The 21,717-nt window shown below is 31.3% G+C and overlaps 1 protein-coding gene across 5 annotated transcripts in view; it reads left to right on the plus strand.

Moving 5' to 3' along the window:
• Positions 1 to 21,717, plus strand: part of Gen (XPG-like endonuclease) — a 92,071-nt gene that overhangs the window by 15,900 nt on the left and 54,454 nt on the right. For 4 of the 5 annotated variants that reach the window (XM_035368619.2, XM_035368622.2, XM_035368618.1 and 1 more), the window contains 4 exons: positions 679 to 859; positions 5,672 to 5,761; positions 15,889 to 15,975; positions 18,330 to 18,511. In XM_035368619.2, the coding sequence (XP_035224510.1) occupies positions 679 to 859; positions 5,672 to 5,761; positions 15,889 to 15,975; positions 18,330 to 18,511 (540 nt within the window). The remainder of the gene's footprint in view (positions 1 to 678; positions 860 to 5,671; positions 5,762 to 15,888; positions 15,976 to 18,329; positions 18,512 to 21,717) is intronic. The other variant, XM_035368620.1, reaches the window with a different exon arrangement.

Here is a 21,717-nt window from a genome sequence, read left to right on the forward strand (position 1 = left end):
AATCATTGAATTAGAGATTTTGTCCTTCCCAGGTGCTTTTCTATTATGAAGTTTAACTATAATGGAGGTGACCAAAATAATTCAAATCAACAACATTACTCATTACACATACATTTAGTTGATAAAAGAACTCTTCAGTACCCTCAATAACAATTAAATAAAGTCTCTTCCTTAACATGTGCCATCTACATCATTCCTGAAAATGTAGTCTTATAGTGTGCATAGGGTCATTATGTTTTGACTCATCAGTGTATTGTCAGCCATTAATCTTTTTTTAGTGCTACTCAAGTCATGTTTAGAATTTGTGTATCATTGTGAAATCTTTTAAAGCTTCTGTGTATGCATATATAAACTTCCAAAAAGTCTTTAACCTGAAGTATGCATTGAAATAGTATATTAACTATCAAAATTTCCTTAGTAAACCCATATATTTTGCTTTTTTTCTGTTCAAAATTTCTACTAATAATAATTAGTTTTTATGCAGCATATGTTATTTGCATAGTTATTTTATTTCTTGTAAGTATTTTCAGTCTTCATTTCTCTCCAAATCATATTTTATATTTATGCATTGCTTATATCAGTATAATGTAATACAAAAAGAACTTTTTGAATTCTATAATGCTATATGATATGTAGAATTTACAATTTTTACTGAATTATTTTACCTGTATTTTATAGAAATTTGTTTTTTCGTGTATCCCGCCTTCTGCGAAATGGTGCACATCCAGTATTCATTTTGGAAGGTAATGCACCATTTCTTAAAGGAGATGCTATTAAACAAAGACAGCCTCATCCACACAAACATTTTTCTAACTCAGAACATGTGTCAAGAGGAATGTTTGACAGGGTTCTGGAACAAGTAATTTAAATTTTAGGCTATATTTTCTCAAGTTAATGATTTATGGTAAAATTAATATTTCAGAATTTGACAAAAATTATTTATTAACCATTGTTACCAATTATTGTTGTGTTTTTATTTGAAACATCAGATAATGTGTGCATGTATTATATACAGTTAGTAATATTTTTTATTGATATCATTGCATGTAAAATATTTTTTGAGAACAATTATCTAAAATGGGTCAGTGCATAACAATGTATATGTATAAAAATAAATCTTTCAATGATTTATGTAAACTGAAAATTGTTTTCTGAACAAACTGGCAGCATATCCCAGTTATTTAATAAATGGTATTAGATGAGCGAGTGTATTTTTTTGAATGCCTATTAGCAAGGAGACAAAATAGAGGAAGGGGTTGTATACCCATAAAAAATTAAGCTACATTAAAAAACTTGACTTACATTTAGTGGTTATATTTAATGTTGTGATTTGACCAAAATTCCTTCAGAGTAGAAAGAATGTACCAACCTTGTGTACCAACCTTAGCAACACTTGCTGAAGTTTTCTAGAACTATGGGTTTTTTGCTTTCCGAATATAAATTAATGTTATTTCTCATTGTTATGATTCTTCAAAGGCTTTGTTTACCAAGAAAATATTCAGATGCTGTTTGAAGTGAAAGCCATAATGATTCAGCTGCTGGCATTCCTTAGAAATCTTTCTATGTAGTAGCTGGTTATGTTATTTTAGGTATCCAGTATGTCATAAATATATACAGGATGTGTATATGAAATACATGTTGTAACCCAGATTATCTTTGTTTTGCTGTACCATTCCACATTTTGAAATTGAATATACCGTAATTTCTGAAAGAAAGGCCATATCAGTGTAAACGCCGCACTTGAGAAGAATGGCAGGAAAAAAATTAAAATTACACAAAAATGCAGCATCGGCGTAAATGCTGCAATAGAATAAATTGCGCGTGACATCGTCCTGGGCTGTATAGATGCAAAATCTCAACCTAAGTCCTGATATATGACATACCAGTTAAGAAAAATGCATGAAATGAAACCATAACTCAAAAATAAATTAAAGATAAGAAATGTGGAAAATATATTTACCTTCACATATATACTTATATTTACCCACTAAAGAAGTCCATATTTGTAATACTCAGGCTATATTATAAAAAATGTTGCAACAACGAAATATTAAATTTGGATGACAAAAGGAAATTTTAAATTTTACTTACAAAAGGAATTACAGCAAACTATACATCATATGAAGCCATCAAAATCTGATTCTTCACTATCTGAATTAAAAAGATTTAGTAAATCCTGATCTAAGTCCAAGTCTTCCAGATCGTCACATTCATCCTCTTGGTTTACAGTCTCTTTATCTAAGGATATAATTTCAGCTTCTTTGAACCCTGCTATTATTGACGATGTTTTTACCGATTTCCACGCACTTCCTACCCGCTTTGCAACTTCATAAGATGCTCTATGCATTTACCGCTTTTGGTATACATATGCAATCCTTCACTCATTGAACACTCCCGCTTTCGGACTTCAGCTTTGAAGGATTTATTACCTGACAAATCTAACGGTTGTGTAATATTTTTGTCAAACCACCAGGAATTATTGCTTCGGTCATAGACAATTTTTGACATCTGGTTTTCACTGACTCAAAGAAATGAGCATGCATAGAATCCATTATCAATAACCCCTTTAGTTGGAAAAAATATCCCATACGACACTGCTAAACTTTTTGTAGCCACTCATGCATGATTGTTTCGCACATCTAGCCATTCTCATTTGCACAAATAATTACGTCATTAGGAAAATCTCCCTTTGGAATAGTCTTTTGTTTAAAAATGATCATCGGCTTTAGCTTGTCACCGTTTGCCCCACAAGCTACCACACACGTAAATGACGTTCTTTCATGCCTCGTCGTAAGCATAGATATAGTTTTTGCACCAGTTTCATCAACAGTTCTGTTTGCAGAAGAGTCGAAAGCTAACAGTGTTTCATCCATATTTATTATCTGTGACCGAAGAAGTTTTTTATCAATAATATCTGTCACATATTTTAGAAAAGATGACTTTTAGAAAAGATATCCTGCCAGTCCATTGGTAATTGTTACCCGACTGTTGTTCTAGTATGCACAGAAGTATTTTTTCTTTTCATAAATCTGCTACACCTCCATTGAAATTATTTATGTTCATTCGTTTTGCTATAAATTTTGCTTGTAAGCAAATTTTTACAGTCAAAATTGCCATTCCCTTTCCTCGTTGCTCCTTTATCCAGTTTGCAAGGTCGTCCTCTAGATTTGGCCACCTTACATGTGGCATATTTTTAAGAAGTTCTTTTTCAGTTCTCCAGTGTCGAATACATCTCTCATCCACTTCAAACTCTCGAGCTGCTGCTCGATTTCCAATTTGTTCAGCACGTGAAATTAAATTAAGCTTAAAACCAGCAGTATAGCTTCTGTGCCGTTTAGGTGACATTTTCAAAAATTTTCCGCTCCCTTCTTTCTTAAAAACCATCCAACAAGTACTTATACCCAAACTGATGGGATCTGTATCTGGCAGAATGCAAAGAAAAATCAATTCATGCTAAAGGGGAAATACATAAGAGTTTGTTATTGCGAGGCAGGTGGAGTCATGTCCGTCTTTCAAAAAAAATTGCAGAAAAGGCAGGGGTGGGGAGACGATGGGTCCTGGAAGATTCATGGAATGGCAGAGGAGAGAGACTATTCAAACTAATGAGAATGTTGATTTGAAAGGGGGAAGAATGTTATTGTTCTGAGATCTCGTTTAGGGTGAATAAGGTGTGTAGGTCCATTCAAGGGAAAGAATGTAAACAAAATAACGTTCGCAAAAAGCAACTGAGTGGTCTTTTGTGTGGGAACAGCAGCAGTCTATGCACAATGACAAGGCCATCTAAACTAGTAACAATGACTATCATAGGAAATATTTTATTTTTAGTGCACCTAATAATTATTCCAGTAAATTGGCTATCTAACTAAAGTGGGCTATCTTCTGAGGGAAAGAAAATTCCTCCTCCCTTTGAGTCACTTGAGTACACATCTTGCTTTTAGACTTTTTTTTTTTTTTTTTTTTTTTTTTTTTTTTTTTTTTTTTGCAATCATAGACTTTCATTTTATTGGGGGGGATTACTAAAATTTTCTGTATTTAAATCAGAGTTAACATTCGAGTAGGAAACATTTTCTGATGTTGGAACTTAATCATTCATAGAAATCACACTAGTACTAGGCTTAACAATATTACTAGAATAAATAAATATGTGACTGTCAAGAAAATTAGTCATCAGCCAAATTTCCACTAACATCCAAGTGGGCTTTTATCTCCTTGATTTGAGCACAAACCACATTGCGATGCAAGTTCACATCTTCATCTGGATTTTCCTTTAAAAATTTATCTGTAGCCGACATGAGTTTTTTTTTTTTTTTTTTTTTTTTTTTTTTTCAAAACCAACCAATTTCCTGAAAAAAGTCACACCATTTATAAAGTCTACTTCTATGTTATGTCTTTTTTGGCAGTATCCATTTAAGCCAGCACCCAGTCTGTGTTATTATCCAAATCATAATCCAGTTCCTCTGATACAATGTCCAAAAGGATTTTGCAGTCATTGTTATCCATTATGCACACACGGTCAAAAAACTTTCCAAGCACATGCTCATGCTGAGCATAACACACACAGGCAAAGGGGGGAAAGCAGGGGAAAAGCCAGCTTCCTTGAGTAACATCAAGAGGAGGGCTACATTCCAAACAGTATTGCTTTGTGTATGGTGGAATTACAAGTGAATTGTGCCCTTTGAATTGTTGTGATCAAATTAAATAATAAATTCTGAAAATTTCTGTTCTCATATTGCAGTTTTAAAAGCAGAAATTGAAGCAAAGCACCTAGAACTGACCAGTTGTATAGATGTTGTTGTCCTTCATATCAGTGCTTGCCCCACATTTCGATAAATATCAGAAATTATTTTGAGTATATTAAGTCTCTTCAATTCACTTGAGAATTCTCTGAATGTCCTCGAGTTTACTTCTTTAGACACTATCAAATAGTCACGATGTCTTTACGAATAAATCGAGTGACTTTTATCAAAAAAGGAATTTTCCAACTGCCAGAGAGTACAAAAAATCAAGAAACAAAATACTACTTATGCGATTCAATGAATCTATGTGTATGTGTATATATTTTTGTGTTGCTTCATTTTTATTCATCATCAAAAACCAATAGAACATCTTGCATGACCCTATATTTGAAAGATGACTAAGCTTCTTAAACTTTGCTCATTTTTAGCAATATTTTTCTTTTCTGCCTGTAGAGTAGACTATAAGGATTAATTTTTTATATAATTTAAATTACTCAACATAATTATATTTTAAATTTAAACTGAGAGTAAACTTTTAGCTAAAAATTGACACTTTGTGCCATAATAAATGTAGACAACTGCAATGCTGGTAAACTAATATTCAAATCCTGGTTAAGGCATGGCTGTTTCTGCTCTTAGCCAGCCATTTGCAATTACTGTCCGGTCTCCTGCTTGTGATGCATCCTGGAAAGCAGTCTAGTCTTTTCGTTTTGTCTGTTTAATTAACAAGTGCTGACCTGAAATTTACTGAACTAAATTTCAGTTACGTGCAAACTAAATTTCAGTTGTAATTTTTTCCTGTCCTACATTAACTTAAATTTTCTTCAAACACTTATGAAATTTTCAGATTCAAATTTATTTAATATGAAAAGGCTTATTTTATTTAATGTGTTCTTGCTCAAACAAAACTTAACAGATTATTATTTTCTTTACAGTGTGAACAGTTACTCAGATCACTGGGTGTTCCTTGTCTTAAGAGCTCAGGTGAAGCTGAAGCATTATGTGCATATTTATGTTTGAAAGGGGTAAACTGTGTTTTTATGTAACATTTCTAATATTTGTATAGCTTTGAATTAATATTTATGTGTATAGCTCATACACAGATAATAAAATGATTAAAAAATCAAGGTCTTAGTACCTGTTCACAACTCACAATCACCCATTGAGTGTTCAAATCAGTAGTTGGTCGAACCGCCCTTGGTAGCAATACATGCTTGAATTCGTCGAGGCAAGGTGTGGTAGAGGTTCCTATGTCATTCTGCGACACATTCTACTCATCAGTTGTCGCTCCAGATCTGCAATATTTTGTGGTGCCCGAATCTGGCGCCCTACCATGTCCCAGACATGCTCAATTGGTGAAAGGTTTGGTGACCTTGCTGGCCAAGGAGAAGTACCAGCTGCACGGACACAGTCCAAAGATATGCGAGTGGTATGTGGCCTGGCATATCTTGTTGGAAAATGGCCCTAGGATGACGTGCCATGAAAGGTAATGCAACCGGCCGCGGGATGGTATCAACATATCGTTGAGCTACTAAAGATGATCTGCTGTCATAAGAAATAGTACCCCACACCATCACACCAGGTGTTATAGCTGTATGCCTTTGTAAAACAAAGGCTAATTGGCACCACTGGCCCCGTCCTCTCCAAGCATGAACATGGTGGTCATATGCTTCAAGAGGGAAGCGGGATTTATTGTTAAACACTATTTGATGCTAGTCTGATGGCAGCCATAATGATCGGCTGTGACCCCACTCCAGACGACTATGCCGATGTTGTGGGGTCAAAGGCCTCTGTGAGTGTAACCCAACCTCAGAAATGCACTGTGAGATGATGGATGGTACCACGAGAGGTATAGACGTGGCTGTAGTGCATTGAATAGTCGACAGTGATACTGTTGGGGCGGTTTGGGCCTGGCGAACAATAATCCTATCTTGCCTTGCATTTGTGCTTCTTGGCCTTCCAGAGCCTTCATTTTGTCAGAAATTTCCTTGTAGCAATTATTGCTGCCAACATCTTCACACAGCAAATTACAATGGCAGCAACAAAAAAAGATAAATGTTCCACCTCTGTTACTGGTTTTATACTTTGCGAATTGCAAATGCACTAGAAATGCATGCTATGATGGCAATTCCTGTTCATGTGCCTTGAAACTTTAATCATTTGCATGTTCGATATCCAATATGTTGAACTTTTGTGTTTTTGGTCATAAAAACACTAATAGATGTTCAAACAGATGTTAGAGTATATCCATTTATTGTGGAAGAAGGGGAAGGAAGAATTATTTTTGACATCAGCATTCTGGGTTACTCATCTGATGCAGACTTTTAACATCCTCAATTTTTCATACCCGAATTTTTTCCACTTATTCAACACTAGTGTTTATTTCCAAAGTCCTCTGAGAAAGTGTTCACTCATTTGTTTTCCATTGCATGTTCTTTGAATAATGAACATTTCATCAGTAGTCACATCCATACTACAGCTTAGTCTGGACTATCTTCAAGTGATGCTTTCCCCTGCCTAAGCTTGTTAGCCTACTTTCTGACAGGGTGTACAGAATACTGTACTGTATTGTCATAGATCAGCATTTCTTAATATTTTTGATAAGTCCTCATTAATGGTCACTTTTATCATGAAACTCCTGGTTTGCTTCAATAGTGTGGTTTTACAACAACATTCTGCAAATGGTTATTTGCAACAAAGACAATTATTTCAAATAATATTTATTTCCTCCGAAAAGTAATTTCAAAATTAATGCAAAAGTTTATTAAATAATTTTAAATACCCTATTCAAACAAGACTTTTAAATCTAAATTTTAATGAGATGAATGGTACTGCTTTTCGTTATTGCAGATATTTTAATATTAGGCTTTATGGATGAAATTAAATTCTTCTGTCATGTTCAGCATCATGTCTGTTGCGGTATTTTTTTTTTTTTTTTTTTTTTTTTTTTGACACATAAAGCTGAAAACAGCATTTTGTGCAGTTGCAATTGGTAAAAGTGTCAACATTGCCCGTTTTGGCAAGTTAAGATTTCATCCTTTAAACTGCACTAGAATGAATTCCTTTAATGCCATTAATTTAAATTTTCATTGAAACAATGAATCAGATGTCATTTAAACAAAAAGTACGTATTTTTCTGGTAACATTGATGAAGCTCATGCATTGCCAATAAATGGGCTTTTAATCCACAATTCATTTGATATTAAGCTTCACTCAAACCTTTCAGGTACTGAATAATTTTTTCAATAAAGGTCTCTACTATTTCAACCTTTCATTTTCTGAGAAGCCTTTTATTGTTGGGAAGCAAGTCATTTGAGTGCACAGAAATTGTCCAAGTTCTATCCTTTTGTGGAATGCAAGAATTTTTTTGTAAGCAGTTTAAATACATGTATTTGTTTGTATTATTTTTCTTTGAGTATTTTAGTATTTTTGCTTGAGACAACGATTTGACTTAAATATATAAAGAAAGAGATACATGTACACAGGGTTGCCACGTTACCTGAAAAACTGGGAAAAGTCAGGGAATTCGAAAAGTTACCAAAAAATGTCAGGGGCATTTGAATATTTTAGTCAAAATCTGCAAAAGTCAGAGAATTTCATACGGCAGTCTCCCAAAAAGCGATTTTTGCGCCAGCGTTGGAACCAATCACTTTCTTCGTGAATTATGTATCGTGTGAACATCATTCGGCAGCTCCAATCAGATTGTCTTTTAGAAAGACAAAGCAAGTTTCCAGTAACCTTGAGAATCAAGAGACTCGCATGTTCAAAGCATGTTGAATGAAAGAAAAAATACCTTTCCATTCTCATATAAAACGAAATCGGTTTGATCCTAGTGTATGGTGGACATGGGATTTGGTGTCATTATGATGAGCAGTAAACCGGATATTTAAGATGAGCAGTAAACAAATCATTTTGGTGTAGGCTACAATTTTCAAAATCATGCCAAGGATACTAGGATTTTACCACAAAATTTGTAAGCCCCACCCACTTTTTTTTTTTTTTTTTTTTAATAATAAATACTTTATTTCTCATTTTGCGGTAAAATAAAAAATAAGTAATAATTCATCTAAGCTAATTATTTAATATAACTATATTTGCCAAATAATCGTTGATTATTGTAATTCAATTTTAGTGTTTAATTAATCAACATTATTCTAATGTTATTTGTATCATTTAATGTGGCTTTTTCCTTCTAAATTTATTTATTATTAGTTAATAATACTTTCAAATTCCAGGCAATTTTCTCTGGCATTCTCCTAAAACTAATTCTAGCAGTATGATGACATACCATGACAAAATTTAATGCACATATTTTTTGCTTAGGTATGCTGCTAAATAAATGTAAAATACCTGAATTTATTTTAAAATATCATTAAAGAGATTTCTTTCTTTTGTTTAGCTGCAAAATGTCTCCGAAAAATACATTTTTTAATCCAGATTTGGCAGATTCTACTCTCAATCTTCAATTGAGAAAACAATTCCTATTATAGTTATAATAGTAATGCTTTGGCAATTATAATATATGTATAATATAATATGCAATTGCCAAATTTTTGTGTTTTCAAGTGGTATCGTAATTAATTTACCTCTTAGCACAGCTGATGCCACACTACACAGATAGACTGGAATTTTCTTAAAGTACACCTGGAAAACCTGGGGGAGTCATTCTCTTGCTTGAGTGGCAACCCTGTATACACTTCCCATGTCCTCACATAGTATTTGCAATAAATGATTGTTTAGTAGCCGAGGTTTTATAAAGTAAATGACGTTGACAACCTATAAGAGCAATCTTATAAGTGCTAAGATTGCTTACCAAGAACAATCTTAAAATTGCTGGATAATTTTTTGCAGCCAGTACTTGCCTAAGCATCATGCAAAGGTTACTAGAGCAGGTTTTGATGATGTTTTTAATAAGCTGTACATACCCATTTATTATGCCATTCATGGCCTTTGCTCCTTCAGTACAGATATTAGTGCAGTTGTCCCTTAGTATCTGTAGATGTAATCATCAAGAAATAAATGTTAGTTGGTTATATATTGGTCAATTTTTTTATGTAATTTAGATTATGATATTTGAGATGTTATGTTTTTCTTCTAGTGTTATGGAAGAGTATGTGTAATGTGATGTTATAATAACCAATAAAGTTTATCAATAAGGAAAAATAATTAAAGTGAAAAAAATCTTTGAATCAATTTATATTTTATAAGACATACATCAACAGGTGACAGAAGATGGGGACATCAGTCCTTGCCATCACATTTGACAGTTAGACAGATGTAGTCTGATGCTTCCTGCTGTGCTAGAATCTGCTTCAAACTGTGGTTTGCAGTAATAGTTTGTGATATACTATTGAAAAAAAAAAAAAAAAAAAAGAGGATATTTCTATGGGGGTGTAATGTGCGACTGTACAAAAGGCAAAACTAAGTGACATCACACAGATGCAACCTGTCTGCTGCCATGATAGCCTTGATTTTTGTGATGCTTTTTGTTTGAAGATATAGCATTGGTACGGGATTCTGTCATCTGTACCGTCCAGAAATCTGAGTTGGTGGTTGTATGTCAGTGAGCAGCTTGTCAGGTAATGTTTGAGAGTTCCTGTGCTACCACAGATGCACTTGTCCATATTGCTTAGGTATTGTTTTTTAAAAAAGACTGGAAATGAGCCATGGTCTGATCCTTTATCCAAAGGAGGTGGAAATTAAGGTGTCTGAAGCACCATAAGTAGTTTTGAATATTTCTGATGATATGAGAACTGTGGACAGGATTTAGGATGGCATGTAGCACTGAGATGCTGTCACTGTAAAAACTGGCATTGTAGTGTCCACTGTTTACTGCATGAGTTATTGCCATTGCTAGTGAGTGCAGTTCTACCTGGAAGCTGCTATTCTTGGGTGAAAAAAATGTGCTTTCCATGTGTTGAATTCTTTTTTGTGAGTGTACTGAAAAGGCATAGCCAGTTTTATTATCTTGGCCTCAACCATCAGTGTAATACTGAAATTTTGTATTGGAAGTGGTGGTCTTCTGTTGTGTTTTTGGAGGTGTATACCTATATTACAAACTTCTTTGACAGCAGCTTGTTGTGTGATGCTTTGTGCATGAAAGTAGAGCCATGTATTGTGGAACTATGGGTTCATAATTGTTGAACAGTCAGTCTGATAGCTAATATTTACCAGCTGAGAGTCACATAAAATTATTATTGGCTAAAGAAAATTGTGATTCAAATCAGAAAAGAATTCAAAGGAATATATTGAATGCATCCAAATTTGAAAAAGAAAATTTAACTGAATCTGAAAAAGATATCCATAGCCACAAGCTCCCCTAGTTTTTTTTTTTTTTTTTTTTTTTTTTTCCATATCTTCAGATTTGCATGTACTAGATCACTGAATCTAATTTATTTCAGTTTTAACCATTGCTAAGTAAAATGTTTTCCAGCAATAAATGAAATTTACTGAATTAATGAAAGTTGGAATTGTGCAAATTCCACGCCCTTACTTTCATTGTTTTTCAGCATAATTATTCTTTTCAAATTTTATTTGATGTGGATTATTTTAATTTGTTGTAGACATTTGTGGAATGTTTTGTAAAGGCTCATCCAATGTTAAGTTAATAATTTTATGCAAACAGTAGTACATACATTGCAAATTAATTTTATTTTCAATGTACTTGAAATATTTTTATTTTGTAAATGAAAGCTTTTCTTCCTTATTCAGGATTTTCTGATTGTAAAAGTGTAAGAAAATTCAAAATAAAATTAGCTGAAGAACATAAAATTTGAAATGTCTAATTAAATAGTTATATATTTTACACCAGAATTGTATTATAAATAGTTCAGTTATCTAGCTCCTGCATTATAAAGTGAATTACAAGTTCTTTTGAAATAAACATAGAAACCTTTTTGAAATTCATTCATTGTTTTCATGCAAGAACATTGTAATTTTCATATTTCTAGATTGGCGATTATAATATCAGGTATTATATGAAATTCTGACCCATTCCAATCTAAATTTAATTTTGCAACAAGCTTTTGAGTATGAAAACACCAATCGCTCATTAATTTGTGTATGGTGTCATTGTATTTGTATTTAAAGATAAAAAGAGTTTGTGTCTATCTCTTGAGTTTAAGAATTTTCATATGGGATATATGGGTTTTCAGGAAAGTCAGAGGATGTAATTTTATTTTGAGAGACAGTATTTGTAGAATTTGATACTGAATATCATTTTTGCTTTTTTATTTTTAGTCCAAAGGGGCCTTTCTCCCTGAAGGACTATTGTTTTCGTTTTGTGATTTTGCATTGGTTCACTATAAATGTCCATTTCACTTTTCAAACTGGTCCCGCCAAATGTGAGAGTCCTGCATTATATTTGAAGAAATTAAATAATGTAAAATCTGCATAAATGTATGTATATTTCTTGCATTGTGATAAAACAACAGTACATAGAGCGATCGAATTTTGAATGACATAATCTTACTGCAAATATGAGCATGTGGAAGCCAAAATTTGAAATTTGGAATTTGTTTTTATTATCAATTTCATATTTTTTAGATTTTTATCTTACCAAATTTTTGATTAACAAACTCGAGGATTTCAAAGCGAGCAATGGTAATGTTGTACAGAAAAAGCATTTTTATCTCAAGCGCGTGAGACTGCGTATCGGAAATTCTAAAGGGATTTGCTCAATTTAGAACTATTTTGTGATATTGCTCTTGAACTGAATTTTATGGTTTAAGTACGAAAAATGTGATATTTAATATATAAAGGTAACAGACAAAATGCTAAAAAAATGCTCCTTTAGATGTAATTTAAAATCTGAAATCTTTCAGGAGGTTTTTTTTTTTTATTATTATTATTTATTTATTTATTTTATTTATTTATTATTATTTTAAGCCCAAAGGGTGTTAGCCCAGAAGGACTATATATTTCGTTTGGGCATTTTACGTTGAAAAATTTCCATTTCACTTTTCAAATTGTTGCCACCAAATATTATCGTCCTGTGTTACATTTAAAGAAATTAAATAATAAAAAATCTACATAATGGTATGCATGTTTTTAACATTGTGATAAACGGTATTTAGCACCACCAAAGTTTGAATAATGTAATCTTCCACTGAATTTGTTTTATTATCAATTTCATAGTTTGTAACACTTTAATGAGTTTTTGATTGACAATCTTAACAATTTCAAAACGAACACTGGCAACACTGTATGGGGTAGGGCATTTTTATCTCTAGCACGCGTGACTGTGTATCGGAAATTCTAAAGATGTGCTTTTTTAAAATTACTATGTGATATTGCTGTTGAATTTTATGGTTTAAGTGTGAAGAACATGGTATTTAATAAATAAAGGTAACACACAAACGTTAAAAAACAGGCCCCCTTTGGCGGTGATGTAAAATCTGAAAACTTTTTTTTTAATAGTCCTTTGATTTTATTCCAAAACACTAGGGATGATATTATCTCTTAAGTATTGACTTATATAGTTTGAGCTTTGAAGTAATATAATTTATTAAAGTTAATAATTTATGTAATTTAGTTTATCTTCAGTCACCATTAAATTTCTATTAGGAGAGCTTACTTTAATTTTGTTGTCTGGCACCAGTTGTTCAGTTGTCTCAGCATTCTTCATGATTCAACAATAAGGTTCAAATTTGCATCAACAAGCTTAAAAATTTAACTCCCCCCCCCAATATAACAATTTCATTCTAGTGACATTTCTCTACTAACACCATACAATTTTTAAGGCCTAGAGACTTGCATGGATTTGTAACTAAGTTATTTGAACATTGCACTATTGTACATAATCCTAGGGTTAAAGTTAATAATTGTTTTTTACTAAGTTTGGTAAAAGTTTACTTAATCCAGTAAGTTTACTTTTTTTTGCTGCCCAACTAGTTAAGTTGACTTGGGTTGTTTATGACCTCATCCATTTTCCTGTTTTTCAGGAATTTCAAACTTCTTGTCTCAAAATACTGATTTATTTATTTATTTATTTATTTGAGACCTTGGCAGCTGGCCACTTTGTTTCTCTTTCAAGTTACATTTGCTTTCAGACTTGTTTTTCCCACTGGGGGTTGTTATTTTTTATTTACATGTGTTTTCTGTGCTTTTGATCTATTTCACATTAACCAACACTTATTTTTGTATCAGTTTGATGGCAAGTTTTTTAACAACTTACAATAATCAACTCTGTGATATTCCATTGTAGATATGCACTTGTATAATGTAGTTGTTTTGAGATTATTTAAGATTTTGAGATATCTATATTTGTCTTTGTTGGTTGGGTTCATGTATTTTAGGTTAGGATTTTTTTCCACCTTTAAATGTCATGCTTTATGTCATCATGGCTTATTTTGGTTGTTTTTTGGGTTGTGCATGGTTACAGTGTCTTTTTAGAGTTTTTTTTGGGGGGGGGGATTTGTTACTCATGTTTCTTTTTAACCCCCATTTGGGAGGGAAGTGTGTGTTAAGTTTTATTTACACAGGTAAATTTCATGGTTTTGCTTATTTTATTTTAAGAGTGAAAGTTGTTTTATTGTCAATCTTCCAGGGTTATTCTAACTTTTAGTAGTAGGTGATAGGTTAACTTCAATTTATTTGGTACAAGTTTTGGTTACCACTGTCCCCACGACTTAGAATGTAACTTACAAATAAGTTATTGTAAAGTCAAGGACTGTTGATTCTTTTTTTGAAATTCAGAACGAGGGAGAATTTATTGTGTAACAATGACCTAATTTGATTATTATTAATTTTAGTAACTGATTATTTTGTTAAACTGGTTAATTAAAAATTAATTGGAGCTTACTTAATTTTAATATTGTTAATTTTTAATGTACGATCTATTACGATTTTAATTTTTAACTAACATGAATTAATTTTAACATAATTTACTTCTGTTTGGTTTTTATGGTGGCTTGTTTGATTGACCTCAAGTGGGTAGCCTCATGAGAGCGAACATCACCCGCTTTTTAGCAGTACAATTCTTTTCACTATTTTATTAAGAGCTTTACCACATTCAAATGAAAAATTAGCTTAAATAAGAATATATTAAGAATTAATTCACAAATATTAACATTCATAAGTTCATTAAGCACTGTAAATTAATACCCAACTATTCCCGATTTGTTTTGTAACTGTTACATAATTTGATTATTATTAATTTTAGTAACTGATTAGTTTTGTTAATTTGGTTATTTAAAAATTGACTGGAGCTGAAATTTACTTAATTTTGATATTGTTAGTTTTTAACTTAAAGATGAATTTGTTTTAACTTAATTTCTGTTTGAAAAACTTAATTTAGTTCTGTTCGGTTTTACTGATGGTTTGTTTGAATGACGCCCAAGTGGGTAGCCTCGTGGGAACGAACATCACCTGCCTTTTAGCAATACAATTCTTTTTGCTATCTTATTAAGAGCTTTACTATATTCAAATGAAATGTGAGTTTAAATAAGAAGAATGTATTAAGAATTAATTCAGAAGTATTAACATTCATAAATTTATTAAGAACTGTTAATACATAACACTATCATTACACATTACTTTTTAAATAAATAAGGTAGCAGCTATAAATGATATAGTAATTATTAAGCCATAAAATTTATAAAAAAATTAAGTTTTATTAATGACTGATCAAGCGGAAGATTATAGTTTACTCAAAGCTCTTTGCTATTTTGCCATTTCCATGTCTTAACATAGAATTTGTGGGAGACCATGTGCTGGCCAAATCAAATGTTTTAGCATTGATTTCAGTGGAAACATTCGTTGCATTTTAAGAGAGAGGTTAGTGGACTAACTTTCTCCCTTCCTCCCCGCAGGCCCACTTGTGGCCAAGCAATAAAATCGCTAAACACTGCTAGTTCTGACCTGGGTTTGATCCAAGCAAACAGGCTATCTGCGTGGCTGTTTTCATGGTTTTCCCCATGTGTGATGTGCATGTGAGCCAGTTTTCCAAAGGAAGTTCTCCGCATAAGCATTCCCAGGAAGTTCTCCGCATAAGCATTCGCCACTAGCCAGAATCCTTAGTGTGCTTTCTCATAATCAACTAAACCTATAATTCTGTCTGTTGATATTAGAATGTTATAATCCATTTATTTTGTTTTCTCATATATTAATTTTGTAATATAATACTTATAATATTATGTGTTTGTCTTTTTAGGTTGTTGATGGTGTGATAACTGAAGATAATGATGCTTTCTTGTATGGTGCAAATGTTGTATTTCGAGATTTCAGTATTGATCCAAATGTAAGATGATTTTTATTTTAGGAATTTTGTATGTTTTTGGGGATGCGGACTTTAAGAAAACTCTGCTTGTATGTATAATACAATGTTCAAAATCTGAACCTCCAATATCCAAAGTTCTGAACCACCGGCACTTTTTTCATCAAAAATTATTTTTCCTTTACGAAGAATGAGAAATGAAATATTCAAAAAAAAAAAAAAACAAGTGTGCCATAAAAGCAATCCCCTCTCAATTATATGAGATTCCTGTGCATTTCTTTTAAACATCTGCTGGCTAGAGAATCAATCGCATTGTGGTCAATGATCGTGCATTTGATTCATGTTTTATTGGATGTTAGTTATGACCACACTTTCGACCATTGACTAGTTCTGTGTAGTTTAGTTAGCATTTTTCTATCTAACCTAAATAATAAATGAAGCCCCAAGACATACTTGCTTGAAATGGAATGTTGCTCTTACTTTTGTTGTTGTTATTGAAAAAGCAGTGGAGAAGAGAGAAAGAGTTATATTCCAAAAAATTTAAGTTCAGTTAACATAGTAAACAGCATTCTTCTTTCTAATATGATCCAGCTTATTATTTTTGTAGGCTACCATTTCTAAGATTCTGACAAGTGCTAAAGCTGCAAGAACACACAAATGTAAACTTTTTGGAATTAGACAAAATACATGACCTTTGGTTCATTTGTTGGTCAAATAAAAGAGTATGGATGACAAGTATTGATGAATGATAGGTTCAAAAATCATTTCATACCCAAGGTTTGGCAGCATTTGAAATTGGTTAGTTTACTGGATGATGGGAAAATTGTCTTTAATTATAGGTGGCTGTTCATCTCATACTTCACATAAAAGTTTTAGTAAAAGATAATGTGTCTGTTTTATTTTTTCTACTAAATTGTACTTTCATCATTCAGCTATTGGATATCAGTGTTGGATGTGATGAAATGCAGATACCAAGTAACCTTTTTAAAATCTATTCTAAATTTTCTGAACAGCAACAAGACCATTAAAGAATTTTGGAAAAATTTTAATGCAAAATGGGCCGTATAGAGTATTGCAAATTCATTGGAGAACATGGTTTGCAAATATTTTGAAAAGTGCATTTAACATAAATTGTGACCAACTGCTATATTTCAGGGGGATGATGATGATTGTGAATTTGATGGTTTTTAGATATTATAGCAAAAGGCAAAATTTTAAATTAATAGAGTTTGTGAAGAAATGTAAAGAAGTGAAGATGATGTAACAGTTTTCCATTGCAGTGACAATACCCCAATCATTAATCAATAAACGAATGGCAAAATCTATAGTTTGGTTTTAAATCTGGGAAATATCACTACTGATAGTACTGATAAAAAGGCTTTTGAAAATTAAACAATTTTGATTGTGGCAATTACAGTATTTGAACAATGTAACTGAACAAGAAATTACGCCTGTCTATAGTATTAAAGAGAAAGTATTAACACAAATCGAAATGCTTAAAACTTATATTGAAAAAAAAATGTTTAGTAAAACAAATAAATAAATAATGAACCTTTTCATTTTCTAAATATTGAAGGGAAAAGAATTCGTAATTAGTCAGTGAGATAGATTGAAGTTCATGTTTGTTTTCTGCTAGTTGTAGAATTATTTTCAGACTTCCAACTGAACAAAACAGATAGTTTTTCAGAACTGTAAGCTAAATGACTCACAATCTTTGCCTGCTGTTTACTAGAGCAAAATATTTTTCTTTGAGTATTATCATCTAATTTAAAAGAATATTGTTTTGTTGAAATTTAAAAAAAAAAGTTGTGTTAAAATCTTTAATTAATCTGCATTTTTTTAATACCTAGCATCCTTTCTTGGCTTAGCTGGAAGAAAAAAAAAAAAAAAAAAAAAAGGTTCAGAAATTTTATGAAATGACTACTATAAATTTTTTCCAAATGACTGAGTTTGTCCTCAAATATTTGAACACAGTATTTCTTAATGTAAAATATTTATTTAGATATAAAATTCATAACAAAAGCTTGTTAGATCATGCATACATACAAAGTGTAATGCATGTATGCAAAGTTTTATTTTACATGCATATGCAACTATTAATATTATATCAAAATCTGTTTCTACTTCTCTATATATATTTTAATATCTGTTTCCTATCTCTTTCTTTTGACTGTTGTGTTTTTGCATTAAACATGACAAAAAAAATCGAACTATATATTAGCTGGCTTCTTCCTATCCTTTTGACTTTTGTTTTTGAAATTTTCTATGGTTCAGACTTAAGAAATAGAGAAATTTTTAAATTTTATAAATGAAGTTTGTTTTCTTCTTGAATTCATATGATATTTAGTTTAACATTTTACCTTTATTTTCCCCCAAAGGATTCCCATGTAAACCTGTACAGATTAAATTCTAGCAGAAACAAATTACATTTGAATCAGAGGAAGTTAGTTGCCCTGGCTTTGCTTTTAGGATGTGACTATTTTAAAGGTGTTCCTGGAATTGGCAAAGATGCTGCTGTGAAATTACTTTTTGAACTTCAAGATACTGATATTCTTCAAAGGTAATATCAAATGTGAATAAAAATGCAATAAAAATACTCATTTTATGTTTGTATTATAAAATGTAATTGATGTAAGATGGAAAATAAATTTTATTAGTCCAGGATGGCAATGCAAAGTTAAAACTAAAGCCTAAAATAGTTTTTAAAAATTTTTTTAATTAAATGCATAGAAAGTGTTTATAAAAAACATGAAAGGAGTCATATTTTAACAGTTTTCATAAAGGGCTCTTCTAAAATTTAACTGTGTAACAGTTTTGTCTGTATGTGGTATGGGCATCTCATTACCAAAGTTTTAGTTTTTGATAGGTACTCAGCATCTCATTTCCAAAGTTCTAGTTTTTCATAGATACTGGGATCTCATTCAAGTTTTAGTTTTTGTCTATTGTATAATATTTATTGTAGTTTGCTTTTCTTGCTTCTGGATGGCATTAGCTGACTTCAAGAACAAATTTGTAGGGTTTTTCTTATTCATAGTGAAACATCTGCTTTCTTACAGATACGTTATGTTGTACTTGCTACACATAATGCTTAGTGAAGTTTTATTACAAATTAATAAACTTTTATAATTTTATTATTAAAAGCATATGAAATAGCTTTTATTTATATCATTGTAATCTTCATGTTTCAATTTTTGTTTGTTCCTTCTTTTAAGACCATACTGAGATGAAATATTAAGTTAAAGCTAAAACTACCAAATATGTAATAAATACAAAATGTAAAACTATGTAAATGTAAAATATTATTTACTACCTACTAGTATTAAAAAAGAGGCCAATATTACAGGGGTATTTTATGTAAAATAAACTTACTGTTCATGCTTACCTGTATGTAAAAAGGCCATGTTATAGAGGTAACTGTATTTTTTTATGTATAAATGACTTTTTTTTTTCCCTGGATAATTCATCTAAAACATAATTTTCTTTCAAATTTTGTAATTACAAAAGTGGACAATTTTTGGCAGGTTTTCTGAAATGTATTAAGCTGTCAATTGTTTATGTGATTTATCTGTAGAGACTATCAATTGAGATTGCCCAGGTAAAATAGCAAAACATTTTATAGAATAGTAGATGATTAAGTATTTAGACTAACTTGAGAACATTATATATCTTCTATATATTTATTTGTAAAATGAAAAAATATATAGTGTAATTCCAAAAAAAGATGTTTAATGTTTTAAATTAGGTGTATCATGAATTAAATATATTTTTATTTTAATCAGTCAGATGAGAAAGTATGAAAATAACATTCTTAAGAACTGCTTCTATTGCTTTTAAAGAGCTTAGTTTGTTCAGTAACAGACAAAAACTTTTGCATTTTACCACATGGCAGTAGAAGTGAAACAGTTTATTTACAGTGGACAGTATTTAAAGTGAATCAAGGCATAAACATGTTTTGAGACTAATAGCCTTTTTTGTCTAATAATAATAGATACTTAAAAGCATGAAGTAAATAAAAATAAGTCTGCTGTGTTTCTCCCCCTTTTCTGTATTAATTTCTCTTATATGTCCTTTTCCTCTACCCCCGTTCTTTTAGCCTTGGTTTGAAATTTTCTGGTCCCTGTATTTTAATTCGGTATGTTTGATTTTATATATTTCATATATGTGTATATTTGCTTATGTTCAACTGCTCGCTACTTGATAAATTTTGAGTGCTTATTTTCTACAACTGCATACATATTTTGATGTGTTATATATTAAAAGTATTTCATATTTACAAAAGTGTTGAAGAACTAATTACCTTCTCATTCTGCCTTTTATTCCTTAGCATCATTAATGTTTGATGATTTCTTATTCTGTTCAGATTTCATTATTCTATTTATCTTTACGTCGATTTTAATCTTTTTTGATTGTTCCATTTATCATTAAAGCATGCAGATATTTCTTTGCGTATCGTTTCATGTTTTGATTTGTTTTTCGCCATGTGTACAGTAAATGGGAGCCAATTTTCTTAGAAAGACCTCTATGAAGACATTAAGCAAATAGCTCTTCAGTGCTTCGCCATAATCTAAATAATCCATTCATGGTTGTTAACAGTGTGTCAGTTTTTTAGCATTACATTCACATCATTAAATGCAGTGCATTGGATAAACAGAAATAGGAGATTTTAAGCTCTGACTAACCTGTTTTCTTTATTTATATATAATGCTCTTTTTGCCCCATGGGTGTAATGCATCACCTAAACATTTTATAAATCTTATGGGCAGAAGAAAAAATTTTAAAATGCTAAACAAACTCTGAACATATTATGGATATTTATATGATTTTTAAGTTTTATGTATTACATGCTAGTAATTGTATATATATTTCATTGTATTTAAATATATTATTGTGTGTATATTTCATTGTATGTTAGTAATTGTATGTACCATATTTGCCCACATATAAGATGCACTTTTTTCCTAGAAAATAGGTCTGAAGAACAAACAGGTCTTATACGTCGATATTTCATTTCTGGAAATTTCCTCTATTCAGAGTTATGCTTTTTTTTTTTTTTTTTTTTTTTTTTTTTCTTGTTTCCTTGCGGAGTGTAGGGATATTACAGTTACATTGAGTTCAGTGAAAGCACATGCGATGTCATCGATGATCACAGCTGGGTTCATTAAACATTCCAATTTTTGTGAATGGCTTTTAAGTGTGTGAAATTTCTACTGTTCAATTTTCTTAAATTTCTTGGCAAGGTATGGCTCAAAAACAACATCATCGTTGCTATAACATGTCATATAAACTACATGTGATTGCGTATGCTAAAGAACATGGAAACTCTGGATGGTACATAGGACAATTTGTTGTATGAGTACTCAGATGTTGATTTAGAAGAGGTTTCAACTGACTCTTCATTTAACTCTGGTTTCCCAGATAAATTGGGTATTTGCAAAAAGTATTTCTTCACATTTAAAATATTGTAAATGTGTAAATTCATTATAATGATCAGTAATAAAGTTTTATCCTTTATCTTGTGTGTGTGTGTAGAGGCAAGAATAGGGTGTAAATATTCCAAAATTGTATATTAAATAATCATGTAGAAATAAATTTTATACACAGGGGAACAAAGAAACTTTACAAATTAGCTGTGTTGCATGCAAACAAATGGCAGCAGAAGGTTATCTTAGCAGCCATCAGTTTTCATAAAGCAGTATGATAAGAAACATTATTCATTATATTAACATCAGAATTTATTAAGTAGTGTTTATATGATCATAAGTATGT

Source organism: Stegodyphus dumicola, chromosome 3 (assembly GCF_044657685.1).
Source record: "Stegodyphus dumicola isolate Sdum_Otavi_A_Nest chromosome 3, ASM4465768v1".
Taxonomy (NCBI): domain Eukaryota; kingdom Metazoa; phylum Arthropoda; class Arachnida; order Araneae; family Eresidae; genus Stegodyphus; species Stegodyphus dumicola.